Source organism: Branchiostoma belcheri, unplaced genomic scaffold (genome assembly GCF_001625305.1).
Source record: "Branchiostoma belcheri isolate BF01 breed outbred unplaced genomic scaffold, Haploidv18h27 scaffold52, whole genome shotgun sequence".
In the NCBI taxonomy this organism is placed as follows: domain Eukaryota; kingdom Metazoa; phylum Chordata; class Leptocardii; order Amphioxiformes; family Branchiostomatidae; genus Branchiostoma; species Branchiostoma belcheri.
The window spans coordinates 427,900-439,609 of record NW_017804154.1 but is presented as its reverse complement, the minus strand read 5'-3'; the positions used below and the strand labels follow the sequence as shown (position 1 = coordinate 439,609).

Here is an 11,710-nt window from a genome sequence, read left to right as displayed (position 1 = left end):
AACCACCAGTAACATCCAAAGCGATGCAGTAAGGGGCTGGGGGCTGGGGGGGGGGGGTGAATATGAAGAGAAGCAATGTGTACAAGATGAGGGGACTCCTGGCAAAGGTCTGTACGACACTCATAGTAATCATGGTATCATGGGGCCGCTAGAGGGCGCGCTTGGGCAATGTTTTCTGGAGGTCGAATGAATTTCTCTCCATGGTGCTGAAAGAGAACTCATTTGAAGGACAAGCTTTTTTATATATCTTTATACAGATCGTTTTCCTCGTTATTGTTTTGAATTTTGGTTCTGATGAGAAATCACATCTGCTTTATATGATAAGATGGTGTACGCTCTAAAGATCTTTTCATCGTCTTTTGTTACATTGCATATTTCCCAATGAGTCGGTCTTGTAAAAATCAAGATGTCTTTTTTTTCAAATCTGCTAAGTCCAATAAATAAAAATTGTAAAAAATAAATAAAATAATACTGTGCATACCTATACCTTTTTGAGTAGGATAAGTCTAGATAGACTATTATACATTTACTATATTACTATGATTACGATTGTGATATTGATGTTTGAAATTCTACACAATTATTGGCATAAAAGAAAGCAGACAAAAGTGCATTTGCCTCCAGTTTATTTCCACAACTTATATTTGAAAGTCTCAGCATTTCTGTTTACTCCGAGATGTCATCATAACAGCTTGGAAACACTTCATACACTCTAACCACTGGCAGAAACAACGTAACTTACAACAGCCCTGTGAAGCAATGTTGTTTGCACTGACAACCAATACAAGCTTATCTGAGTAGGTATTATGAGTATGTCCACCACAGTGAGAGTTCTTGTTCACATGCAAGGTAATGCATCGCGTTACATATCCTATATGTTGTTCCACGAAGTATGCAGCACAGGTTCTTTAACATGGCCCTATAAGGTGCATTAAAAAGTGGTTGAATGTAGCTATGCAGAGATTCAACTTACAGTAATGCAAATCCTCTTGGATTTAATGATCAATTATTCCAATCCTGTCCATGTTTTACCAGGTCCTGTTTAATGATCACACACAGGTATCTACATGCAAAGCAAAAACATTGTGTTGTCAATTGTAAGCGTCATCTAACCTATCATTGGTGTTTATAAGTTACAAATGTGGTGACAGTACCTGGCCATGTTGCTTCATCAACATAGTTTTGGTACAGTTGTTTGTATTCTTGGTAATGATTTCATCTTGGGTAACTTTGGTCCTGTTGATGTTATTTTATATTATGTTTTCTTAGCAGTTCTCACTATGAAGGATTTGGAATGATAGCAGGATTTCTTCTAAAGAAGATTACGCATTGCATGGACAAAGAATGTAGGTACAAGATTTCTTTAATCACAATGTCCTAACCACTGCTAAATGAGGATACACCAATTTGATTTCTTGTTTTCCAACTTTCCCACCTTTTTTCTGTTTTCCAAAAACAAAAATGGACACATACCATTCAGGTTTGGAATCAACCCTCAAATCCTCATACAACAGATGAAGAAAGTCCATGTTCCTGGTTTTTAACAATGCATCCATTTAAATGAAAGTTCAAAATTTGTTGTTTGAATTTAAACCAGCCTAGTATGTAGGTTTTGACTCCATGGTAGTATTTGGGACTGTCACAAGATGCCTAGAACTATTTGTTTCTACCTGCCTACTGCATTCATTGATGTCCTACAGAAATCTGAGAACCAATAAATCAAATTGGTGTGGCCTGAACAGTGGATGTTAAATGAACCACAATATTGCAAAGCTCCCCTTCCACATGTTGTATGGTACCAACTGGAGTATCTGTCTACACACCCAATGCCATGCCTGATGTACATATATTATTATCATCAAGCAATACACAATACCAAGTCCAATGACAGCCAAAAATGACGTTTCTCCGCAATCTGGATTATAATCATACACCTATGTGTCCTCTCTTCCAAAACAGTAAATATCAGCAAATTTCTTGTTGATTAGATGATCAGAACACAATTTTTTCCCATCATATATATATTTCCCATTGAACAAATAAAATAGCTCAGGAATTCCGGAAAGAAAACAGAAAAAGCTTCTGGTTTCCTCTGTATGATTTACATGATTCAAGTTGCATTTTAAAAGTCAGGTGCTGGGGACTGAAGATTCATTCAGGCCAAGGCCTACCTACACCACCCCACTGTCCAAAAATACCATACAACATAAAAAGTAACTGGTTAATTAATGTATACCAGCTAATCAATGCCTTTGACAGCTTAACACCCTCCGTGGTTAGCAATCAGAAAGCAGCTACATATACACTGCAGTCATTAAACAGAATTATTTCAGAATCGGGTTTTGTATGTTACAGTAAATTAGTTCTAGACACTTAAGTTCCAAGACCTGGCATCATTAGTGGGCTTAAAAGTGCGTTGTCTTGTTTGGTCCCACAAAACTGCCATATATGTCCAGAGTTGCTAGTGAGATCACATCATTTTGGTTCAGTTATCAAAGCCTGGTTGCAGTGACACTGCTTGGTCATTCATTATAACATTACTGAAATCATAAAGAATATAAATACCATGCTGAAAAAAAGTTCAAAACTGTTTGTCCAAATCTTTCTTTTCACCATGACCATGGTATCTGATTCTGGCACGATCTCAATTCAAATAGGTTTAATTTCCTTGTTTCTATATTAAAAATTAAATAATCATAATACTGAACTCATTGTGCAATTGTTCCCAGAATTCAGACGATTGCAGATCTACATAGCCCACCTCTCTATTCATGTCCCATTACACCTTGAATTCCCATGTTGATTTATAATAGGTCCACTCAGTTCTTGACAATATTTTACCAACAAACATGTACATGTACTTTGACAGTCCCTCAAAATTGTGATGGCTGTCATGACAAATGAATAAGGAAATACAATCACTTGAGTAACATTTGAGTGTCTTGCCCATCAACAACTACATATGTATCTCTCCATGAATAGGTCCATACGTTATTTGAAAGTAAAGTTGTTTTAACATAACTCAGTCATGTTTTTGACTGCACTCTTGCCACAACACCACCTTGCAGCAAGCAGTAAAATTGCAGTGAGCTAAATTCTTTATGCATGGATGAATGTTGGTTATAAAAGCATGACTGGTTGTGTAAAACAGACTTTACTTCAATAAAATTTTGAAATCATATTTATATGAGATTGTTTTGTTTATACCAAGCAGGATACACAATATCCATAATATTAACAAATACATGTATAGCATTTCCACCGGCCTCAATCCACATATACTTTGTAATAATATAAATAGACAATACAACATCATATCTAATCATTGTGCATTGAATGACCCACAATTATAACATTGAATAGGTTAGGATAAAGGTGTTTATGACACTGACACTGTTTGCATTCAGCCTGCATTAAATCACATTAACATCTCTCTCTCTATATATATCTATATACTTTAAACACGCACATATATATAATATGTCTATATATATATATTTATATATTACACATATTTTGATATTTCAGAAACATGTTGACTTTTGCCACAGAACTTACTAAACACTGATATGTATCATAATCACCACATCGGCCACATCGACAAAAACACTGGAGGTCCAAAAACCATCAATCTTGCACAAAAATACAAAGTCATGACACTATATTTGCCATGATTGCTGACATTTACACTATACAAGAACAACAACATTGCACCTGGGATGTAGAGACCATCTTTATAATTTGGGTAGTTTTTTCCATCAAAATGTACTCTTGTAGCAAATTTGAGGAGAGGGGCTCAGAGATAGTTTACAAAAATAGAAGCAGCTCTTTTTTGCAGTATCTTTTTTTCACCTGTCCACAAAATGTACATCAGTGAGAAATCTGGCTACCAATGGCACAGTTCCACTCCTAGTCAGACAAGGGGGATCAACTCTGACATTAATGACTTGATTGTGGGTACAACTTGATAGACTCACAAATATTTTTTTTTCAGTTCACTTTTTTGAAAAGTCAATTCGCCTGTTACCAGTACATCCCCCTTACCTCAGTTAGTAGAACAGTCCAAGAACATCTACATCAAGAAGCTAAATCAACTACACTCTACAATTTTCATCTTCAACTACATCAACCTCTCTGGAGTGTACATCGTCTTTGAGAATGACACCAAGTCAACAGCAATACAAAAGTTGGTCTGAATTGCAAGGTGACTTGAAAGATGTACAATGTATAGTAACCTTGTCAGTCATGACCATGGCACAGTAATTGTTGTGATTTTCTTATGCAACAAAATTCTGCAGATTACTACCTCCCAGATGGAGGGGGGTCTTTTGAGACATTTATGACTTGAAGGTCCAGGTGTCCTGTATCCTTCTTATACCCAGCATTCAGTACTAATTCCTCTACTTAAACTTGCAACCCTTAACAGTTAAAACAATGTTTTGACTTCTTGTATTTCATCATTGGCTACTTCAGACATAGTGCTAAGAGATCAAACTTCTAAAACTAGAAATGGTTGACTTTGCTAACCCATCACATTGAGTGATGCACATGACTGGCCTAGATCATTGACGCTTCAAAAATCTTTTGGACAGAGTGCAGCATTTATGGCAGTTTCATCTAATTTGAAAGTGTTTGTTTCTTTTAGTAAAAGCAGTATATAGAGCATATCTAGTTCAAATGCCCACTAATCTGACACCTAATATTTATTGTTAAAACAAATGTCACCCTTAGATTTAAACATTTTTCAAAGTACACAGACTTTGGCAGCCATATCTAGATTGAATTGATTGCAAGAAGTAGATGTTCAATCCAAAACTATATCATAATGACTGGCAGTTTGATGTGTCACAGATAGAGTGAAAGTGGTCCAACTGAAGTGAAGTTGTAACAGACAATTGTTCTGAGCCCTACAATATAATGTTAGCTAAGCTTTGTCAAACATCAACTGGTTTCCCTGTTTAAGTATTAGAGGATTGAGGAGAGTCTAGACCTTAGGCATTATCTTAGAATGATAAGTCAGCTTCTTGTCTTCCACACGAATGAAACATGAATTCATGAATTGTAGTAACAACAGCAAAATATAGTTGACTTCTAATTACTCTATAAACCTCTGGATTTAGAATACCATAAAATCATGATAGCCACATTGTGGCTAGTGAACGTAATATTCTGCATGTGAAGTTATTATTATATATACCTTGATCATTGGAAAATAAAGCTTTAATTTTAAGAAATGGAGATTTGGAAAGATGTTCCTAATATTATGACCCATTCCAAGTCAGAAGCTTCATCTTGGTGGAATGTTCTTGTATTTAGGTAGAGAGGTTTCAAAATGACTTAGCAACATGTTCTGAGATATGTACTCTTCAAGCCAGCATTTTTCATCATCATCTTGGATAAATTCTATTTCCTGCACTGTTTTTGAAGCAATGCTCCTATACACAGTCAGCAACACCAATGCCAGAATACACAAACTTTTCACACAGCTCTGACAATCACAATGCATCTGAGTAACTTTCATTCTGACAGCTAGTGGCCTTTTAAATAGAGAATCCTTTAAATATCGTCCAAGTGGCACACCGCATGAAGTTTAAATGTAGCACATTCGCAATAGGTCCAGCCTTCGAGAGTATATAATGACTATACATGAAACACCTTTTCATCACCTTGTTTGTAGATTACGGGTTACGCACAAAGAAATCCTCACAACTGACACATACATCATATGCGTATGGTGTCAGACTTCCCTTATCACACACTTCTGTAACTAAGAGCTCGGTTACATACGTCGCATCATCGTACGATTGCAAAACTGAGGGCATTCTTCAGACAGTCGTGTAATGCGTCTTGCAAAATTCAGCTGTCTTGTTACAGAAAATGCTGTCTCACTCTGAACCTTGTTGGCAATTGGCTCTGTCACAGCCTTCTCAATAATTTGAAAAAAATTGTACGATGACCTGCGATGAATGTGACCATGCTGTATGTAAAGTAGAATAGCTGAGCTGGTTTTTGCACAATCTGAGGTCAAGTGACTGTCATGTTACACACTTCATCACAATCACATTAAGCAGCAGTCTTAACGGCAAAGTTTTCATCGCGGCGCGGCTTTCTCTTTTTCTTGACCGGCTTGTCCTCGACCCAGTTGCCGTCAGGACTGATGTCGATGGCCAGGAAGTTTGCGCCCTTTCCCGTCCGCAGCTTGGTCTTCTGCTGGGCCATCACAGAAGTTTCTATGGAGGTTACATCTATGGGAAATACACCACTCTCATTAGACAGACACTGATTGAGACACTCAGTACAGGAAGGGCTATGCAAATATAAGTAAGACTTTATTTCCCTTGAAAATGTGTAATGGAAATTAACTAAGGACATGTATGACAATACAATCTTCATACATGTTCACAGGAATGATTGTTTAACATTTGGAAGACCTCATACCTAATGTGACTCCAACAAATAAGCAACTCCCAAAATAATCTGCAAATTGCAATTTGGTGACTAATATAATAACCCACTTGCTGAACTACAGGTAATTCAAAAGTTTGATAGTAGAAGCCCTTGTACAAGAGTTTTGGACTGATGATCGGGACTAATGATATATCTGACCTGGAGCTCTCTGTGGCCATGCGTTGGTCCCCCAGGGTGTGGTAGGTGGGGGGGAGGTGCTGGTGGGACTTGTGGCCGGGGATTTTGTCTGCAGGGACTCCTCCATCTCCATCTCATCTGCCCAGCTCAGGGGACCTGACCCTCCCAACGTCAGGGGCTCCAGCTTATTCTCTGCCTTCTTCACAACCTAAAATACAACACATATCATAGTAAGTAAGTTAATAGATAAATGCATTCACCTTTCTTTCCACAAGAGGTTTTGATTTCATCCTAATGACAAGCAATATTTTATCATCATAATTTTCATAATCGTCTTTAAGTTTCATTCTAAATAAGAATGTAAAACATGCAATAGCTTGATCCTTGGTCAAATGCCCTAAGATGTAGACTTGAAAATGACAAATTTTGCACACCAGACTTATTCTATAACTTATTCTATGGGACTTGTACACTTGCTGATTAACCTCATAACTGGTACAAATTTGGTACCAAACAGCTACTTTAGCAGGGAGAAGGTTAATACAAAATTCCCTGCCATCTCCATAGGGCATTGACCGGGCTGACGTGATTGGCATCCACAACCCAAATAGCGTGGGTGGAGATGACATGTGGGCAACGGTCTCTTGGGACTTGTACACTTACCCTCAATATATTATGCAGATTGCTGTGTCAAATACAGACACAGGAATGAGCTTTTACCTTTTAGAACATGTGGTGGTGTGCAAGAAAGACCACAGTACCACAGGTCTCTTTCTACCAATCAAAAAGGTCCTATAAGGTTTCAAATCCAAAAGATTAACTTTCTTCCTGATGAAATAGGCTTTTGGTACCAAATACGTTTCGGTTATAGGGTTAGAAAGAAGGAAGTTAAGGCAGTTAATAATAGAGTTGTCAGGAAAAGTACTTTTAATTCTTTCATTGGATGTCATTACCCAATTTTACAGTTATTTTCTACCTCCTATTATTTAGATCACATAGCTTGTCTTCCTTCCTCCTTTCAGTTGTTGGGAATGATTCCAAATTCCCTCTTTCATTTCAGTGGAAATGCTTTTATAAGCATCACACAGCGCAGCGATACTACGTCAAGTGCCAACTTTGGCAGCAGGTATCATGTCATTATGATCAATTTTCCAGCAGAATCATTGAAAGGAGGGTGATAAAGTTAGAATCTTAATTACACACGCTTTTCAACGTCTTGAAATGTGCGTGCGCCTTTTCATAAATTTTTTTAAAAGTGTCTTTCCTAAGGGGACAACATCAGGGCCTGCCAGCAATTCAAACCCAGAACCTTTAGGTTCTTAGCCAACAACTCAATCCACACAAACACTTTGCTACCTCAATAATCTTATGTTAGTCCTTAAAGATTGAATCTTCCAAAAAAACTCTTACCCAGGTGTCTTGTAAAATAAAGAATGCATGGCAGTAATTGGCTAACTTGTGTAACTGCCACATCGTGATACAATTATTGCATGCAAGGGACTCTTAAGAGTCAATAATTGGCTCTAACTAACCCTTGATAAGCCTCATGTGCTACGTTAAGTTGAATTAATTGGAGAGGGTCTCTTAAGTATTGTTACCCTGACATCTAGATGGTTTACATAAGTAAAGACAAGAGTCCCTGTTATCATACGCCTAAAGATAGTAATCTTAGAGTTGAAGCAGGTGGCAAATTATCTGGTATGCTCATAAAATCTACACACTTTTTGCCTGAAGTCTTGACAGATGGAAAAACGCTTCACTGAAAGCACCTTGATTAAAAGATAATTGGAGAGGGTCTACTTAGTATTTATTTGTAACTTTGAAATCTAGATGGTGTACATAAGTAAGGACAAGAATCCCTGTTAGCATCATTCTAAAGATATGTTCCATGTGTATGGCAGCGGTAACTTCAGCACCTTGGACAATGACAACATGATTGATACAGTAATACATGTAGTTATATACTCCTGACTACCATCTAAGTGCAGCTATTTCACTTGTAATACAAAATACATTACACATTTGTACACTGGGAACATGTATCAAGGATTTCTTCTTTATTAGATTGAAAGGCCTGGTTTTGGACAGATGTTCACTACTTGTCCCACAAAAACCTGAATAAAATGTAGATTTTCAAAATTTCAACCCAAACAAAGCAGGCATGGTCTTGCCTTATATGCTAGCCAAAGGTTTATGTTATAAATGCACCATTAATATTGCATTAAAATGATTAATAAATTTCCCATAAAATAGATGTAATATGGCATCTGTTAATATCAGTTTCTTATGAATGAAAATGAATTGATTTGCTTTACATCAAATCTGATTTATAATACTAGCCTACAGTGATTTAGCTGTAACATGAAATTGTGGCATTTATTCCATACTCCTAGAACCAGGTTTTATTATAGTGATAATAGCCTTGGACCATATAATGAAAGAATGTCCCCAATTGTAAGATCAATACCCACAGTTGCTTTAGTCATCCCCAGGTGAAAATATGTGCGTGTTGAGAACATACAGGTAGTCAATATTATCACGCAACAATATAATGCAGAACCATTTTGAATGCATATATTCTGGATCCACCCACACAAGTCTGGATTTCTCATTATAAAACCCTTACACCCACACCTTCAATTTCCTGGACAAGCAGATATTTATCTGAAATTCTGTTTCGCCCCCCAGGCAGTTGGAACTGAGCAATTGCAATAGGGAAAGGCTGGGAACGTTTCTTACGATTCATATCTACAATGATTAATCTCTGACCATGATGTGTTTAACAATATAAGCCTTTTAACCTAGAAATTAAAGTTAAAAGAAGAGAAAGAGAAGAAAGCAATAGACTTGGATAATATTATTCTCTAGCAAAGAGGATGATGTATTTTACATCCTATCAATCACAAAAGAACGATTGATTCAATTTTACCAGTCAAGTTTTTTGCAGTTTTTTACCAGAAAATTTAACTGTTAATTGTGAAATATTCTGGTGTGGTATGAATTCATTCTTTTTGTTCGTTTGCTTTTTTTGGTCTTTCCTATACTTGAGATTCTGAATATATTCTTTTATGGAGTAAACAAAGATGAACAATCAATCAATTTTTAAATCAGCTTTAGTCGTGTAGTAAGTTGTTGCCGATAGACAAGTTTCATACTACAAGGCAATATTTAGTACTCTATATCTGCGATTCAGCTGTTATTTTCTACATATCATAGGGTTCTTATATGTTCTCTGCTGCGTAACATAAATTTTCCTTGGTTGTCAAGACACCTCACAGATGCAGCCTCAGGTGGTTGGAGTACCTTTCTGTTATACTGAATCTGGAGATATTTCACAAGAAAGTGTTATATCGGAGGGTTTAACAGGTCAACCTGTGGAGGCTGCAAAGAAAGCCTGGTGCAAAAATCAATAATGTGTGGGCTGGCTACTTGATCTAGGGTGTGTGGGCAGTAGAATCACTCACAACCCTGAGCCAAGTATTCCAGATTGATCCTATATCTGTCTGACTGTATCAGGCTATTCACTTAGCCCTCTTCTATCGTCTCTCAATCCTTTTATTTCATGTAACAGACTCTGTGACTGGAGAAAATTGTTTTTCTTTCACGGGTAACTGATGTAGTCTCGTCCTATCCACAAATATCTCACAGTGTAATAAATCTGGATGTTACAATGTTTTATTTGCTTGTCTATTACTTTTGACAGCAGGCCTCAGCCTTTGCATACACAGTCTAATGGTGGATCATGGCCACCTCACTCTTACCTTGACACATGCTCTCTCTCCATCCATACAAGTTTTATTCCATAGATCACACCATGATATTACATATTTATGGCAACAGAAATTTATTAGATTAAGGACCCTGGAAACAGTCTTCAGCACCAAGGACAGTGACAAGTCAGAATTGGCATTAAGCACATGGAAGCATTTATACTAGATACATCAGAAAGTGTTAAGCCTAACATCATATTTACATGCCAACTAACACTAAGGACAGAGGAGATGGTACATAATCTTCCGGCTATAATATTGTAGTAATGGGATATTCCATATCATGCATATATTAGACATTTACAGTAAGTGGATATGCACTTTTGTGCACCGAAATTTAAATTTCTCAAAAATGAATTTTGAGCCCTGTTATGTTGAGCTAATAATATTTTGCAAACAAACAATAACAACTTCAATGTCACTTAAAAATACTTTTAGGACAAGAGAAAACCTGATCTACCTTCCTTGACATACTTGTGTTCAGTAGGACTTGCCAACATCTCGGCTTTACTATCTATATATAACAGTTAGACATGATAAGCTTAAATCCATTCATCATGATAAATGACAGCATTCAGTGCCAAGAGATTCTATGTCAATAAGGTGTCATTTCTCATCAGACAGAAGCAACAGCTGCTGCCTGTAGGGAATAGCAGGAAGGGCTGTTTTGGAATTCAAGAAGCAAAAGTCAAAATCTAAAGTTCACCTCAGCATGCAAATTAAAATCTACTCTCATAATGCTACTACTAACCATTAGATCTAGAGAATCAGTAATTTTCTCTAGAATTAGTAATCCATGTGTTCAAGACATTCTTCAGAAGGCCTCAACCATGCATTAAACGACATTAAAAGTTTATGGTTTCTTGTTATGATAGGCCACAGCCTTGTGGGGGAGAACATCTACCAATACAGGCCACAAAAAAAAAACAGAATATTTTCTACTCAGTGTATACATCTGTTTTCATTAATTTTTTATCCTCAGACATCATTTGGGCACATTTTGGGCACTTTCTACCAACCAAGAAAAGAAGTCAACAGCTGCTGCATACCAATTAAATAACATATTCAGAACCCGAAACACAATGGAAATCATGACTACCGGGTATACAACACCAATGTTGGCACAGCTATCATCTGAGATTAAAGGCAGCAACCACACTTCTTACATAATACAGTGAAAATTCTCAGTCACTGATGAAAAAAACAGACGCTATCTGAAACGTGTGACTCCAGATAGAGAATTTATCCAGTAGCTTGATCTTTTTTGTACAAATGTATGATGTAACATTCTACCTGGATGTATAACCTCCATCAATGAAGGACAGTAACTTAGTCGGCTCTACAATGACTAGTAG

At 36.9% G+C, this 11,710-nt stretch overlaps 1 protein-coding gene across 1 annotated transcript in view; it reads right to left on the bottom strand.

Moving 5' to 3' along the window:
• Positions 1 to 621: 621 nt before the first annotated feature.
• LOC109480644 (actin cytoskeleton-regulatory complex protein PAN1-like) overlaps positions 622 to 11,710 on the bottom strand; it is a 30,931-nt gene continuing 19,842 nt past the window's right edge. Inside the window, exons 8-9 of the mRNA XM_019782875.1 lie at positions 6,607 to 6,793; positions 622 to 6,245 (exon numbers count right to left, since the gene is read on the bottom strand). Of these exons, the coding sequence (XP_019638434.1) occupies positions 6,064 to 6,245; positions 6,607 to 6,793 (369 nt within the window). The 3' untranslated portion in view covers positions 622 to 6,063. The remainder of the gene's footprint in view (positions 6,246 to 6,606; positions 6,794 to 11,710) is intronic.